This window comes from Taurulus bubalis, assembly GCF_910589615.1.
Source record: "Taurulus bubalis genome assembly, chromosome: 7".
NCBI lineage: Eukaryota > Metazoa > Chordata > Actinopteri > Perciformes > Cottidae > Taurulus > Taurulus bubalis.
This window is the reverse complement of record NC_136595.1, coordinates 17,348,996-17,366,736: the sequence shown is the minus strand read 5'-3', so window position 1 is coordinate 17,366,736 and position 17,741 is coordinate 17,348,996. Positions and strand designations below refer to the sequence as shown.

Here is a 17,741-nt window from a genome sequence, read left to right as displayed (position 1 = left end):
AAAGCGTTCTGACATCTTTCTTTCTTCCGCCATTCCTAGATCACCAAGTTTGTCCAGGATCGACACAGGGCTCGGAGGAGCCGCCTGCGTAAAGATCAGCTCAAGAAACTTCCCATCCACAAGTACAAGAAAGGTATGGAGGCAATGTCAGATATCTCAAGTACCTGTGACTGTGTCATGTCAAGTCATTTACAGTGTACTTGCACTTTCAAGGGAATTGACATAATAAGTCTTAAACTCACTCTGAACTTTGATCTTAGAGTCTGTCGAGACGTTATATCCTCCTGAGATGCTCTTTCTCACGCGATTAAACCCAGAAGAGAGATGTCATCAATGCACATACGACACATCATTCCTCCCTGGAGCGCTCCACCTTGGAGCTAATCGGATTAATATGGATTTGATTTTTCCACAAAGCCCTCCGTGGCAGATTAGAGCTCCTCTCTGTTGTGACTGGACACATGACTGATGGTCTGGAATGTAGTCTCATGCCACAGGCATGACAGGGCCTGAAAGTGAAGTGTATTTAGTTTTTTATCTCAGACGTGTTGAGTGGATGTACGGTCTGTGCTGCTGGTTTGTAAGGACACTAAGGTAGATGGAGTAAATGCTATACCTTTGTGTGAATTAGAGCATTTGAGTTGAACCTCTGAACCCTTTTTCGAGCTCTGCCTCTGGCTTCCCCCTCTGTCTCGGTGGAAGGGTCACATCGGCTATAGCATTGTTTTGCAATGCAAATCCACTTTGTGCTATGGTCAAGTAGGTTTTGTGTATTTAGAGGGTTTTTGTGCCGTCCGTTTCTTCTTTTTGCAAACTGGAAAACTCCTGGCTACACTCAGCTGTGCAGGGGAACACCGAGGAGCTTTAGAGACTACGGGTGGTGAATGATAAGTAGCCCCCCTTGCAAAGCTGCTAATGGAGGACGTTATGGGTCGAGCTGCTCCTCCCCGGCCTTGGCAGAAATACATGCACGTGCGATACACCAGCTAAAAGCAGCATGTGTTGCTCATATAGCTGGTTTTGTCTTGTCAGGCTCTGTGGTTTGTGCCCACTCTGACTCAGGGTTTCCACCAGGCACCGCTACAGTTACAATGTCCAGGAAAAGGCCTCCAGGGTGGCGTCTGCAGTCCTTTCAGCTGAGTCAGAGCGGTTGGCAATACAGGAAGGGGACACCAAATCTCTACCTAATCACCTTTTAAGCCCGGCACTGGAGCAAGGCTAGCTTGGCAAAGAGCCACGTGTCCTGGTTAGCGCATGGGAGTGGCATGAGAGCACTGGGACACATCCTGTGCTGTCCAGTGCGGTTTATTGTTCCAGTGTTTACGCCAGGTCAGACTATGACCGCTAACAAAATAAACTACTTTCTTTTTAGTCAATGTATTGTCATAGAAATGAGCTCAACAGATAACGGATAATGGTTGATGTACTCGTCACCAAAAGGTTTTTACTAAATATCCACGGTTTTAATTGCTAGGAAGTATTACTTTTTTTTTAATAAAGGCTCACCAGCTGGCACACGGTTATAGAGCATGAAGATGATGGATTCGGTTCACTGAGGTGTCTGCAGGGAGGGAGTCATAGGATCTTGCTCTATGGGTAATAAATATAATTCTGCAATTATTGAAAATATCTTTAATAAAATACCATCATAAACATCAAAGTATGTTTATATGTCTCTGGGAGTACTACAGCATCTGTGGGAAAAATGTGCACAAAGCCTTGTGAGAGAACTGCGTGAAGTTACATGACAATGAATTGGGTTCGAAGCCTACAAGTTTAAAAATGAATAAACTGTGGCGTATCTCATCTCTGCTTGTAGCTAGTGGCTTGAGGCTGCATTAGCCATTTCTAGCATAACAAAATGTCCACCCCAGCTGTCGGTGGTCGAGCATTGTGGGTAATGTAGCCGCCAGGTTTTGACAAAGAATAAGAATGTGGTATAACAAAGACGATATCTCTTGTTCTGGAGTCGGAGAAGTGAAATATTACCACATCTGTATATCCGGAATCAATGACGAGCTGGAACCACAGAGAGACAGCTCAGCGCCACACAAGTTACTGGGCCGCTCGAGACTGGGGTTCAGAGAGAGTGTTTGTGTGTGTGGGTGTGGGTGTGTGTGGTGTGTGCAGCACAGAGCGGGAAAGATGCCTAAAGGCGCCCTTGGCCTCCGCTGCAACAGATAATGCTGAGCTTGGACTCTGGGGGCTTTGAGCAGATGCAGCCAAAGTGAACAGGAACACTGTGACGCTGCGGTCGTGTTGCTGTTCAGAAAGCAGAAATCTGCCACTTTACATTTATGTTGAAGCCATCGTGCGAATGTCTAAAGCTGCAGTTCCTATGGAGGCCACTAGATGATCGCTCCAAGAACCACAATGAAGTGGCTGAGAAGACTTCCAACTTGTCTCTTGAAATACAAAGATGATACATTTTAACATTGACATTATGGTCTCAATGGGTTATTTCGACTTTTTCTCATGTGCATCGATACTGCTTCATTTAAAAGATGCAATGGCTTAGTGAAGAGGTGCAGGGATGATTCCTAGAACCTGGAAATGAGTTTGCGTTTTTTCTCTTCCGGTTCCCTCGTCTCAAAGTCAGTGAGTTTTTTTTATTTTTTTTGGAAATGCCTAAAATAAGTGAGAGAACCAGTGCGAGGCTAACTTCTGGTGTTAGTCTACAAGAATACATCATCCCTGCAGCACTCAATAGGAAGTGTATTTTTGCTCAGCGCTTGCTTGTTCCATCTCTTCTGCAGTAACAGACCATTTCGCAGCAGTTGGTAAACCCAAATCCAATGCGTCACAACTTCCCATCTGAAACCAGTTACCAGCCTAAGGGGGGGAACACTTTTGTGCTTCTTTTTTACAATCTATTATTTGGATACCATTGGTTTGTTTCAGAGGAAGGGAATGTAACATGGTGTGATGTCTTTTCTGAGTATGTGAAGTCACCTCGGGGGAGATTTTAACCAGTTGATCGGCCTCGGCTGCTCCTGTGCTGGCAGAATGCTTTACTGCTGATGAGTGTATCTGCCCACCATCTATCTACCTTCTCTGGCAGAGGAGCTTCAACTGGAAAAAACAGGCGTCGATCTATTAACTCTAAAAACACTTAGTCAGTCATGCTCTTATTGAGTTCTGTTCCTTTTTCAAATATGTATCGCTTCTGCTGTTAAGCATGTATGAAAGTTATACTATTTATATCTACGCAACAGTTATTGTGTAGATTTGAGCCAGAGGTGGTAATGGTCGACTATTTGGATAATTTCAGACATCCATGTATGGAAACGGGAGTTCACAGGCTGAAATGTATAGTGGCTTACACAAAGGGAGTCTGTATGGATGGTGCACAATGCCTTCATGAAAACCATGGTACCCGTGTAATTCACGCACAATACCAGTCTGAGCAGCAGCATGCAACATAAGAACTGTCTAAATGTCCAAGATTATGTAATACCAGCTGTCAGCGTGCAGCGCCGCTCTGCCATTAACTTGACTTACACTCCGGCTTTATTGCAGAGACTTGCGTCATCCCCACTTAGGAGAAGGCCTGACGCTTGATAGCGATTTCTGGGTGGTGAGTTTTGCCAACAACCGGCGTCGGGCAGAAGTTAAAGCCAGAAGTTGTGAACACACACTCACACTCACACACACACACATAGTGAACTTCAAACTGGCTGCGGAGATGTGGGGGATTGTTTGAGACCCTTCATTAGACTGAGAGGCTGGACGCTCCCTCTGACCCCTGAACTCCAGTCTGATCCCTCCCTGCGTATGATGAGTCACACCAAACCATAGGCGAGGAGCTGAACACGCACACACACGCGCACACACACTGTGAACAGAGCAGCTGCAGTGTCTCAGCCGTCTGTGTGTGAGGCATGTTGATGTCGGTACAGAGGCGCTCTCTCTGTCTTAGTTCACTAGTCGTTGCCCTCGTCTGGTCGGTTCAACCAGTGGCGAACTGTGCAGTAGCATTTTTTTTCTTCTTCTTTTTACTCAGTTATTCTGTCATTCTCACGCTCACTTTCGCTCTGCTATGCACATTCACTGCTCACCCGAAGCTCAGTAGGACAGTGTGGCTCCTCTGAGAGCCAGGAATGCTGCCAGATTAATGAAAAATAGTGGGGAGAAGAGCTGCACTGGCTCGTGAGTCCTTTTAAGATGTGCTACATGCCCCAACACGTACATTCTCATTGCCAAACATGATCTAGATTTTGTTCGATTGGCCTTGAAAAATATATATTTTACCACCCAACTTCAAAGCTGACAAAATACAAAAAACACAATATATTAAGACTTTTATTGATTTTATTGAGTTGTTTTTTTCACATATTTCCTGCTGCTGTTATTGCTGAGCATGCATATTTATACATGCTTTTAATATTTGCTTTATTCTCTCTAAAAACTCTGGTAATGATTATTATTGGAGATCATTTCATGTAGTAGCAGTTCTTTTTAGCACTAATCTTGACATGTGTACTGTACCTGTGATTCTCATGAAAGTGAATCTCAGCTCACATGTGCAGCTCACAGTAATTTCATTACTGAAGCTGTTAGAACTGAGGAGTGGGTAACGTCCACAGCTCTTTGATCAGCAGGACTGCTGTAATGTGTTCAGTGAGGAGAGATGAGCGGACCAGACCGTGAATTATGTTCTGCTGCAGAGCGCTGCATGTTTCCTGCTCAAGATCTGGGCCAGACAATGTTGTTATTAGCAGAGGGAATGGTGGCCCAAACTACACAAGTAGACCCAAGTTGTAAAAAAAACAAAACCGAATGTTCCTTTAAAGTGTTTGAGCCACTGAACCTTTCCTCTCTGCTTCACTCAGAATAGCTCAGTGAGTGCAACAGTTCAGCATTTCTTGAGTGTATTCGGGATCCAAGCCTGCACAAACAAGCGACTGTCCGGCCCTGGCCTGGGAGAGAGAAAGAGAGGAAAAGATGGAGGCTTGCTGAGAATTAGGTCCCAAATACAAAAAGGGCAAGTGTTGAGGTAATGAAAAGATTGGTGTGACGTTAGAGAAAGGAAAAGGAAGAAACGGAGCTAAAAGTGTGAAGGGAGAGCAGAGGTGAAAACGTTGAAGTTGCTGACGCTCAGATAGAAAAGGAGGAGGAGGAGGAGGAGGGGGAGGGGGTCTGGTCGATATGACTCCATCCTTATACGGTCACATGCAGCCCTGGCACGAACACAGAGAGCCAAGTCGGGGAAAACATGCTCATTTAGAGCTTACATAAACACACCGACCCACAGCCCCGCTCCCTCCTTCCAGGCCGGGCAGCGAAGAGGAAGGGAAGGAAAATGAGAAGAACGCTGAGGAATTTGAAAAGGGAGTGTGTTGATAAATTCCTGGGCTTTTTTTATTGCTCAAAAAGACTTTGCACCTCCTATAACGTCCAGAGAGGCAGTGCTGGCATTTCTGTCGGGACATATTTGGAAAAGTGACTCCATTAACAGAATTTCAGGAAATTAAGACTCATGAAGCAGCCGCAGTTCCCGACACGTCATGGACCCACCTGAACGGCAATGACCTTCAGGAAAACGCCACACCTAGTTTCCCAAACTAACCCTCATTTTATGCATTATTTTTTCATAACTGCAATGTTCGTAGTGGATTAGCGCACTTGTACGATAGCCACAAATTACAATATACTGCTTCGATGTTTGAATAAACGTTACTTTTGTACTGAGAATACTGAAAGAATACTAACCGCTTTCCTCAGTCGCCTTCCAGCTATGAGCATCATTCACAGCCGCGATGCGCCTGCCATGTCAGAGCTGTGCAGGTTTCAGATGATAATGGCCACTAAGACACAAGTACTATAGATGTTCAGTGGAAAAAAAAGAAGTGTTCAGTTAAAAGCAGTCAGAAGATGAACGTGTCTCGTCTTTCTGACACAGGGGACAACTATGATGTGTGCGCCATCTGCCTGGACGAATATGAAGAAGGTGACAAACTCCGGGTCCTGCCGTGTTCTCATGGTGAGTCTCAACACTCATAAAATGCAAGCTCCTTATTAAATAAAGTACTTCCCCTCACGACTGCTCATTCTCCCTATTCCTTATAGACAATCTCCCATAAAGTAGATGGCAAAACACTCTATTGTGATTATACTCTATATATCTTTATGGCAACATGGTGTTTTTTTGGGATTCACTGAAAGTAAACGACAATGCTCATGTTTTATCATAATGAAGGAGCGTGCCGACCAGTGGTGCTCATTAATGTGGTTTTAACAACATCGGTGTTGAGAAATGAGCAACGTCAGGCTTTGACTACACCGGCAATATTTGTTAGTGGGATCATTTCATTGTTAGTTTTTTGATCTTTTCATTGGCAATAAGAAAAGAATATATATTAATGGACATCTCTGAGCTTGAATAGGTCGCTTTCTTTTACTTAAACAGGTTGTTAAATCTCTTGTTGTTCGAAAAATATAAATACAATTTTCTGCCGATTGTGCATCTGCAGCCTACCACAGTAAGTGCGTGGACCCCTGGCTCACCAAAACCAAGAAGACGTGTCCAGTGTGCAAGCAGAAGGTGGTGCCGTCGCAGGGCGACTCCGACTCCGACTCAGAGGAGGGCGAGAGCGGCCCCGACGAGAACGAGGAGGTGTCGGAGAGCACCCCCCTGCTGCGCTCTCTGGCCTCCACCAGCGCCCACTCCTTCGGCACCATGTCGGGAGCGTCGCGTGCGGAGCAGGACCAGGAGTCCTCCGACTACGAGGACGACGAGCTGGACAGCAGCGACAGCGAGGAGGAGGTCACCGTGGAGACCGTAGTGGTGCAGATGCAGCAGCCTTGCTCAGAAGGCCTCGAGCACGACCTGCCCCGAGCTTGACCCGCCGAAGCCCCCTCCTAGACCTCTCAGCTGCAGAGACTTTCGTTTGGGGGGTCCACGAAACACTTTCATCTTTTCTGTCACTGCTTACGAGACATTGTAATTTATCCGCCCTATAATTTAAATTACAAATCTTACGTTTTTTTTTTTTACATGATTACGGATAACAGGCTGATGTCCAACTATGTGACAGGAAGTTGGTGAGCTTATCGTAGGGCCACTTGGCAGATTTGACAGACCTGGCGACACTGATGTACAGTAGACTTTTATACTGTACTTAATGTAGTCGTATGAGATGATGCACAGATGAGTGTAAAGGTCCCTGACACACAAGCTTGCGCTTATTTAGTTAGTGTATATAAAAAGTATAAATCACAATAAGTTACAACTTTGATCATGTCCTCTCCATGTTTCAGATGACGGGATGGTTTCATTCTTGTACATACATGTTCCTGTTACACTGACAGTCCTGAACGCTATAAAGCATCCTTTTTGTCAAAAGATTTAACTAACATTCAGCAAGTTTGGAAACATTTAAAGCCACAGCAATATGGTTTTTGCCAATTAATTTTCTAGCCTCTTGTAAGGGGCTCCTGTCTGTATTTTGTGCCACGGTTTATCTGTTACAGTGATTCACACTAAGAGAAGCCAGTTTGAGAAAGCTCATTTAAAGCAAAGAATGTGCTCTCGTGTGACGTCACATTGTTTCAAATGTGGGGAAACGGTCGAGTGAAAACTGTCCATGCTGCCTGTGGTTAACTTCTTTCGGCTGCTCCAGACCTCCATCACTCCACGTAACGCAAGCAGTTTGTTGATAAGCCTTGTAATACACATTTAACTGACCATCTCATTTTAATACAGTTTATAGTAAATATGCTTTTTTTTGTCATAATGTAGCTTGTTTTCTTTTCGTTCGTGAACAATGCCTTTTTCAGTTATATTGTCTTGTTAGTGTTTTCCTGCTCATGTATGTCTGTTCTCACTACAACTTTACTTCAATAAAAGGAAAATGACACTTGAGGAAACTTTTCATGACAATGTAATGTAGCCAACAGTCCATTCATCCAACTACCCAGTTACCAGTGTTTATGCTTCAAAGGCGCCAGTTGTCTGTAGATTGGCACAATGTACAGCTGCAGTTTATAATCAACTTGTAGACCAAACGCTCAGTAATAAGCAGCTTATCCAATACAAATCAGCCTTTCAGGGCTCATTAGCAGGTGGAAATTATGGGACTTCTACAATGGACAGATGTCACCACTTACGAGTGCAAATTCAAGGTCCATTTAGGAGACATCCTGGAGCGTTGTCATGGATTTTCTAATGTTAAAATTAACTTATCCATGCTAGTTTTAAAGTTGAGTTTCAAACCGCCAACTGAGAATAACACATTCAGATCCAGAGCCACATGGTCTGAAAAACTGCAGTTAGTTCAGATTAGAGGGTTCCAGAGTTTACTCTGCCAAGTCCTGCCAACACTTTGGTAATCCCGTTCTTCTGAGAGACACCTGTCTAATTGATGCAGCTCAAAAAGCTTCAAACATTTGGTCTTAAAGTTGAGGCCTAAACCAACATCTGACCATTTGCTTGCCTTTCGGCAGCAGGTTCCCCGTTTTAAGTATTTGTGGCTGAAGCTGCAGATGTGACGAACTGATTAGTGGTATCATCTAATTACATACAACAAAACTCGGTGTGATAAACGGCAAACATTTATCTGGTTGGAATAAATTTATTTGATCTGTCTGTAAACAAGGTGATAAATCAATTTATGGCATTTCTTGGTTTTATGCATATGATATCAGATGCATTAAATAGAAAAAATAAAAGTGGTGAAGAAAAAGGAAATGAACATAAATCAGCAAACAGGACTTGAAATCAATTTTTTTTTTTATGAGTACATATCCCACAAGGCCTAAACAGTGGAGCTGAAGCTAAAACAGAAACAAGTGCCAATGCAATGACTCTTTAGTGAACAGTGGGTAAAATCCATCTTACAACAGCAACAGATCTCTAGTATGGCACAGGATACACAGGTTCTGCAGTTTAGTTTCAACAAGACAACCAGAAGCGTCTTTGTTCCAACCAATCCAATCTCCCGTTGAGTGTCATGTCTACTTTTGAAGGTATTTTTTTGTCAGTTGGACGTTAGTGTTAGCAGTACTGAATGCTGACAGACCGTGTGATACCCCAGAGCTCAGCTGACTAGAGAGTAAAAGGCAATGTATTCCACAGTTTTGTAGTTGTCAACACAGCATGGGGTTTGTACAAATGCAGTTTGTTTTCTAAAGACAAAAAAAGAGAATTTTCTTCATATACTCCCACCCTTACCTCCCCTGTAGCTTCATATTTTTAACCATGATGAGCGTTACATCTTGTAAGCGTTTCCTTCATCAGGAAAAGGTTAGCAGTCATCCTTCACATGATTTAGAGCAACAAACACCCGAGCTTTGACTACACTTGGTCCTATAAAAAAAAAAAAAAAAAAAAAAAAAAAAAAAACACCTAACTGGACACGCTCCAGATGGTTATATGCTGGGAAATATACGATCCAAAAATGGCAGCCTTTCAAAAAGAAAATATATTACAGGAGCTGGCAAACAAAACTGTATCAAGTGCCTGAGCCATGGTTACTGTGGAATGTCCATGGGGTTCCCGTGTAGTTTGGGAGGAGAGGCAACCAGCATTTAGACAACTTCAATGCTTGCAAATCTGGCTCATGACAAGTCAACTGAGCCCCCCTCCCCCACACACGCCCTTTCATAAAATATATTCAGGACAGCAGTGATCTGAAAGGAGAAGGGTTAGGGGACTGGTTGGGCGAAGTGTTTGATGAAGACGAGTCTCCTGCAAGGTGTGTAGTGTCGCTTGCTTTGAGCAAACAGGATGGGGAAACGCGGAAAGGGGCGGAACAAAAAAAAAAAATGGCAGGAGGGAGTGGGGCAGTGGTGGGTGAGGGGAAACAGCAGTGGACCGACATTCGCAGTCTCCCCTTCCACACATGAAGGAAATTAAAAACAGGAAGACATGACGAGCTTGGTTAACGCTCAAGTGCTTAAGTCATCGACTGCTCGGGGCGGGAGTGTGTATGATCGGGTTTGAGAGAGATTAAGTAATGGGCACCATGACAAAAGAAAGAAATACCTACTTCAAATTGACGGTAAAGCTTTTATTGTCCGACTGTTTTGCCAGATTTTTTTAGCTGGAAGATGTTGTCATACAACCTGTTAGCAACATGCTCTTCTTTGCTATGGATCAACTTGTAGTGCTCAGGGGGTTTTAAGAGTACACAGCACAAGTGTGCTGAGGGGACAGGAAGAGGGAAACAAAATATGGGATAACAAAGGGGGAGGCGAGAAGGCAGAAAAATTAAGAAAAGAGAAACTACCAACTAGGACTGAAGTAGTGTGAAATGCAACAGGGTGGTAAGGGTGGCTGGGTACAGGCTGCTTTAGTATCCGGACTTCCTCAGGTAATCAGCCATATGATATGCTTTCTTGTTGAGCTGCCCTCCATGGACACCTTCCTTCCCCATCACAACAACCAATGCTGGAGTACACAAAAGGAAAAAAACAAAATAAATGAACAGACATGGTGATAGCAGTACTGGAAAAGAACATACTTTTTTTGAATTGCCACCCTGCTAAATGTGGGGCTACATACTTGAGAACAGAGTTTGAACCTTGCGCTTAGGTAGAAATGCTCTGTTTGTGTGAAAACATGGGCTCGATAGTAATTCGTTTAGTTTTTTGTTGTTTTTAAAGTTTTGTTTGTTTTTATGTTATTTTTCTTTTTGTTGTTTGTCTTCCTCTCCCTCAACTACACCACATAAGCTACGTCAAAACTAAACTAAAACCCTGAATCCCTCAAGTATTTTGCCATCGAGTATGCCTTCTTATTCAATCCGCCTCCATGGACCCCTTCTTTGCCCATAACCAAGACCAAGACTGAAAGAAAAGAGACAGAAGGGACATTTAGAGAAGGTGCAGAGATCACACAAGTGAAACGAGAAGAACAGAGCCAAAAGGAGCAGGCGGACAGACGGCTACAGAGCAGGACAACGCACAAAAACAGTGGAGTTTTGGTCTGAAGGCTGCAGAGCCATAACATTCATTTTCGTATCTGTGCTGCTGGTGGTGAAACAAGACGTCACAATTGGGAAGACAGGGTGAGTACAGCGGGAGGATACACGTAAAGGAAGCATGCAAAGCGGTTAGTCAGTCTACAACCTTGTGATGACAAAGTAATCAAGCAGAGCTGTAGTTTGTGTTTCATTTTAGCATCTACCAGCTTTCACCAAGAGTGAAAAGCAACATTTGATGTCATGATCTATCGATTAAAAAAAAAAGCTAATTTTCCACATCTCGCGTTTTAGTCAAATCCAGATTATTTTACTGACCAAAAAAACCTTCTGAAAGAGCGGACAGCAATGCCAGACGAAAAACCTATACATCTATTCGTTTGGACATATCTATGACAGTAAGTCACAGCCAAAGTTTGCACACCTGTTGGGAGGTAAATTTAAGTTTACTCATCTTAATGAGTAAACGTTTGGCTTCTTACCAACCAGGTATTGTTTAGCGTGTGACTAACTTAAGTAGCTTTGTGTTCGTCTCCCTGTTTGTAGTTGAGATTTTTGCACACCACATAGGAGACTAGTCTTGGTTTAATTTGTAATCAATACACACAATGCCAGCAGCAAAGACTAGGAAAGTGACGGTCCTCTGGATACTAACAACCACGGCTAACACGGCACACATGCAGATACAGCAGCATGCTCGTGGAACCTCTCCTCAATACATGCAAGAGCTCTGAAGTGCCTGAATAAGTCTTTTACCAGGAATAGAGTGGAAGCATGTGAGCAGGGGAACAGATTCATACTTGAGGGTAGAGTGTGATAACCAGGAAAGAGGAAGATGCATGCGGTCAAGATAGTTTTTTGGGGAACTCCTGGCCCAGTGAGTGGAAATTGGAACCAGCTGCAGTCTCACCTTAAAGTTTTAGTGGAGGACAGGGCATCGGGGCCCATACAGGCAAAATGAAAACTTTCACAACTCTCAGGCAAGCCCCTAAAAAAAAGGGACTTCACTTCTATGCATCATAGAAATTGGTAAGAATTTAGGTATTGATCATAGCTAAAGCGTAGACACCTCCAAAATGTCCATTTTGACAGCTAAAATCAGTAAACACCATCCGTTGTAAAAATAAATGTAGGCATTTGTGGTTTAAATTCTGTTGCATAGTTTGATACTATAATATACGTATCATTTTAGTAAATTTAAATAGATTCACAAATTTGCTGAAAGCACTTTATTCAAAATGAACCAGCCGAAATCTCCAAGTTGTGAAATCTGATGTTAAGTATTTCCGTTATGCAGAGCAGTAGCCAAATATGATGCAACTTTTTCCACAGTCAGGATGAAATTAATTTCTCATTAAGTTTTAGCATAGATCTTGTCTTAATACATGGTAGTTCAGTGAAACTCTAGACCAATATAATTTAGTCAATAAATAACGGTCAGGAACGCGGAAACATTAAATCTCGACAACTTTTATACAAGATAGATAACAAAGAGGGGAACATGTAAATCATTTAGGACTTATTAGTTCATCTTTCAGATGTAGAGTCTTTCCTTATGCTAACAAAAGAAATAAACTGCAATACAGCTATAATAGTCTTCCATGCTAATGGTATTGCCAGACAGTCTTCTACAAAGACCCTTTTGATATGAATCTGCCCCTTACCTCTAAAGATTACAGGTTACATTTGGCTGAGATGCAGTTATTTATCATAATTAAATGACATCCAAAAGCAACATCCAGTCATTTACATACATTCAACACTGTAGTCATATATTGAGGAAAGGCATATTCAAGATCTAGCGCACATGCACAGACAACAGTAGTTTATAAATGTAGCTAAACTAATGGCACTATGTCAAAGCAGGTTATGCCACCTCTGTAGCACTACTAAACTGTAACACTGAACGTGGGGCTCACCTTTGGTGGCTTTGCCTAGAGAAATGTTGTATGTGGGCTCTCCTCCTGAACTCTTTGTCCGGATGTCCATTGTCCAGTCGTTCTCAGTTTGGATGCTGTCTCTGATGACGGAGCACTTTTTATTGCCTAAGGTTATCCCACAGGTGAAGAATCCCATGCGGTCTTTTCCTGTTAAGGTGTCAATTTCTTCAGGCTAAGGGGAGAAATCAAGAAGTTAGGTACAACTCTTCAAAATGTTGATTAATGCAGAAAGAAAAAGCAAGTTTTTTTGTAAAGGGGAATTTATGGCTTGTTTTCATTATACTTTAACATAATGCTCATTTATTGCATCAAGTGTGGGCACTGAAGTCGTTTGAGATGGATTAAGCGCTATCCAAATAAACCATTAATGATTCTACCTCTTCATTCTCCTCTACAAACAAATGTCAGTATTGGACTAAATAAATAAATAATTAATATATATATATATATATACATATACATTGTGAGGACTGAATGATCTTGGATGTCTTTTAGGCATCTGAGGATTTAATATATCCTACTAATTCCATGCAATTTTAGTAATCTGGGAATTAAAGCATGTACTAATGCTGCACCCGTTTCTAGTGCAGCAGCTACATGTGTACATGTACGTGAGAACATCACAGTATGGAGTATAGACAAATAAATAATTTATTAAAGATGTACAACAGTCAGAAAAAAAACAACAACTCATGATTAGATAATAACTTTTCCAAGAAAAGGTGTTCCCTACTTTTGAGTCAAGATAGTCCCTTGCTGTGTTATACACCCAGTATGTCAAGTACAGGCATAACTGTTCATGATTAGGGCTCAGGTTATCATTTAATATTGGTAAAATACAGAGGATGTCCTCAATTCCTTCGTTTGGTAAACTGCCCTTTTCAAACTCCACAAATTCATCAGCAAATATAAAAGTGCAAAAAATAATTGACCGCATTGTAGTTTTAAAAAACATGTAGTTTTTTTTTTTTCCCACACCAAGTTTATTCTTTGAACCAATATGCTGAAAAGGCGTCGCCCCTTAACGCCAGAAGTGCACAGTCATGGCACACAGGAAATCCTTCAGGAAAAAACAAGAAACTCAAGGGATTTCTGCTAACGTTAGCTCACCTAACGTTAGCATAGCGGCTAGCAGCATGTAAAAGGCCCGGTCAGTCAATGCTCTGGTTCCGAAAACTAAACACAGCAGTTTCACTTATTATAGTCTAGCCTTCTGCTTTCCTTTAGCCGATTTTGTTTATCAAAGGTCCCCGGGCTGGAAAGAAAAGGAAGGCTAACGCTGATAGCAAGCTGGTAAGCAGACTCTACCTTCACATTAACTTTTTTCACAGACATGGAAAAACGATGAGGTCAATTCATTTTATTAGAGTTTTTCAAAAAGGATAACACTACCCTGTATCGGCGGCCCGAGCGGACAGACACTCCCAAGGAGCAGCGGCACACGTTTACAGGTCACTTGTGTGTAGCATGCATTGCCATTTCATAGTCAACGTGCTCGTTAAAATGTTTGTTTTTGAATTCACCTTCACACAAATATTAAAATGATTGACGAATGATTTATTTAATAGACAAAATGGAGGCTCAGTGAAAGCGCCCAAGACGACTGTTGAGCAAAAGTTTTCACATAACGTTAAATGCTGCAGTCAATCGGGTCTACGTGCAGCGATGCAAAGCCATAGGAATCTGCCTGGTGCAAATGTGGACCACCGCTACCGATGTTCACCGAGACCAAACGATCTCGGTCCACTTCCATGAACAAAATGAATGAGTACACCCGCCATCTTGGAAAATAAGGGGCGGCAGCGGCGGCGTTATTCACAGAAGCCGAATGGGTGAAAACGAGAGAGAGCGCGCATGTGAGCGCTGCTAACTTTGCGCTAGTAGCGTTAGCCGGTAATGAGTCTCCAACAGGGATGACCGGCCTGGTTTTAAGCTAATCGCGAGCTGTAGTTAGCTGACTAACGTTACACTGCTCGGCAACGCCATTGGTAGACGGTGTTGCACGCTTAAGGCAGTAATGTCTATGCAGCACCAAGAGGACATCAACACAATCTAAATGTGTTGTAATAAGAAAAAACAGCGTGCTTTGTCCGGCTCGCTCATCTTATCGCACCGGCATCACAGGCAAACACTGCTAGTTTAAGCTAACGGTAGCTAGCGTCCTAGCCCCATTAGCTCGAGTTCGCGGCACTGGCTTTAGTCATCTCGGGGTGATTTCTAAAAACAAAATAATGTTAACATTGAGACCACGCAGTGTGGTTTAATTGACCAGGAAACTGGTAAAGCGACTACAACAACGGGTGGTGGCTTGAAAAGCAACGGTGCATACGTGCCAATGCAGATCGATTGTGACCAACGGGTACCATGTGTACCACACACACCGCTCGTCTTATCCCCATTTAACGAGGCCTTGCTATGCAGACAAACGCACCGGCGTGGAAAATGTACTTTTTCCTCTCGTGTCACCATTGATACGAACACACAGAGCATACTAACCGTCATGTTGGCAAAGGTGCCTCCGACAAACGATGCCCAGACGTATTTGGCGTCCGTGTACCCAACAATGGCCGCGTCCTGGCAGTTGCCATCAGCCATCAGGCTGTCCACGTAGGTTTGCCAGGACATGTTTGTGAGACTAGTTCAAAGATGGAAAAATACGGAGGGTCAAGTAGGTCACGGGCGTCTCTTGAGCGACGAAGAAGCAGTGATGAAGCTGTATTTATCTGTGGTTTAACGAGCCTCCAGTAAGCAGAACCCCCCCGACTCCGTCACGTCTCCGCTTTCTTCTGGTCTATGCAACGAAGAAAAGCCGCTGCATTTGGACAGGCGCTTGGGTGTAGTCCTGACTAAATCACTCCGCTTGGGACGTTGTTCGCCCTACTGCCTCATTGCATAATATACTGCGCGGCGGATGAATATATCGTGGCAAAAAAATACAGACTATTTTTTCTCCTCTATGTGAAATGCTTGTTACAGATTGCCATTGTTGTTATTGTTTCATGACGAATACGATTTGGTTTTCTTGTCTTGATAAATATACATTTACACATATGTGAATCTGCAAATCAGAATTGAGTCATAGTTTCAGGCTGATGTAAATCTCTGAGATTTACAAATGATATGAATTTTGATACACATTAGTTTTTACTGATGGTGAAGCCACTGATCCTTTCATTATGTTCATGTCACAGTGAGGTTTTATCCATCTCTTTATTTAAGATCCATGTATATAACTACCCCACTTTAAGCATCTGAGCAAATTTGCACGTGGACACAATCAGCAGTTCGGCAGTCATTTTGGTCTCACATCATGCACTGAAAGGCAGGAAAACACTCTCAACAGGCCATTAGTCCATCACATAGAAAAACATTGAGTAGCAAACTCATTATGCTGATGAGCAATTTTGGATCTCCAATAAACATGTCTTAAATATCTCAAGACAATAGGATATATCATGCTGTAACTTGCTTACATTTTGGACAGGATCAAGATTTTAGATTCCTGAAAGAAGAGTTATAATATTAATAATAATTTGATTAATATAGCGCTTTTCAAAATACTCAAAGACACTTTACACTTTACATCATAAAAGAGCTATACCATAAAAACATATAACCCACAATCACACATTAAAAACAATTCTGAAGAGGTGGTTTTGATTTGAGATTTGAATAAAGTTTTTATGTGGGAGATTCTCCGAGGCTGCTATCCTTAGCGCTGTTCTAGAGAGAGAAGCTGTATTTCCATATATGTGTGTATGTTTACATTTTAAGCATAGCTTTCAATCCAAAATGTCTGCCAGTGGTTAAGCAGCAGGGATGTTGTGTGATTCCATTCATCATTTTCTTTGTGAGTTTTCACCATGTTAGTCTAGGATACGTCTTCATAATGTAAAATCCAAGTATCACGAAATTGGTGAATAATTGTGGGATAGGGCCTTTTTTGGAGCAAATTGTTTTTCCGAAAATATATTTGGTGTTGTTCACACTGTTAGTTGTTCACCTTATTAAAAATGCTATATTTTATTGCCATTTCAGCGTAGTTTTTGCTTTTGTTAACTCACATAAAATGAACAAAACAGAAACCAGCACATCACTTTCAATAGCTACACTAAGACATGAAACAAGTGTGAAAACATAAAACAATAAAACCTTTAACCTACCCTTTCTCCTCTCATTTGTGCGCATATTTTTTTAAAGTAGCAGAACACAAAGACAGAATGTAAACCCTGCACATTTGACCTGAAAAGAAAGACCGATATGTTTAATAGTTTATCTTGTACATCTGAAATGCATCACTTCTCTTATTTGGGGAATTGTTGTCTTTCAGGTATATCCAGGAGTTCACACCTGGGAGCCACTTCTATTGAGCAGGTGTACGCAAGCAAAAGCACTTTTTTCAAATCAACCACAGTTAAGGAATGAATGGAGAGCATTAATCAGCAACTTTTACTGCTCAGATAAACCTGACTCTTAATTACATGACGCACAATGAATGATGTCAAATAAATCATTTATATTCAGACTAATGTAAAAATAAATGTAAGTGAGAAACTATACACTACTGCAAGTGAGAAGACTTAACGTCACAGAGCTCAGTTCCTATTTCACAGATATACTGCATGGTTATGCTTGTTAGTTATTTACATGCAACACATACACAGATTCATTCATCAGTTTTTTTGAAACAAGACATCATGTGACAGTTTTTATCTTTGTATAGAAACTTCCAGTGAGTTCTTTTTCGTCTCTCCCTTCCTGGGAAGACAAAGTGCAGAAAAAAAGTTATTAATTAAACAGGCTTCTAGAAGGAAGTGAGCGGGACTTGTCAGCCACACCCATATCCTATTCTCTCATTGGATGTTGTCAGTTTCCATGG

At 42.2% G+C, this 17,741-nt stretch overlaps 2 protein-coding genes across 3 annotated transcripts in view; one reads left to right on the top strand and one right to left on the bottom strand.

Moving 5' to 3' along the window:
- The window catches only part of rnf13 (ring finger protein 13), a 34,527-nt gene extending 26,669 nt beyond the window's left edge, over positions 1-7,858 (top strand). Inside the window, exons 7-9 of the mRNA XM_079221465.1 lie at positions 40-133; positions 5,903-5,983; positions 6,474-7,858. Of these exons, the coding sequence (XP_079077591.1) occupies positions 40-133; positions 5,903-5,983; positions 6,474-6,844 (546 nt within the window). The 3' untranslated portion in view covers positions 6,845-7,858. The remainder of the gene's footprint in view (positions 1-39; positions 134-5,902; positions 5,984-6,473) is intronic.
- Positions 7,859-9,380: 1,522 nt separating this feature from the next.
- On the bottom strand, positions 9,381-15,637 carry pfn2b (profilin 2b). Of its 2 annotated transcripts, none has more exons than XM_079220719.1 (3): positions 15,359-15,637; positions 12,842-13,034; positions 9,381-10,390 (listed from the first exon to the last, which is right to left on the bottom strand). In XM_079220719.1, the coding sequence occupies exons 1-3, from the start codon at positions 15,485-15,487 to the stop codon at positions 10,293-10,295; spliced, it is 420 nt and encodes a 139-aa protein (XP_079076845.1). In that variant the 5' UTR covers positions 15,488-15,637; the 3' UTR covers positions 9,381-10,292. The 2 variants fall into 2 exon arrangements, with proteins under 2 accessions (XP_079076845.1, XP_079076846.1); XM_079220720.1 differs by having other exon boundaries at positions 10,377-10,788.
- Positions 15,638-17,741: the final 2,104 nt, after the last annotated feature.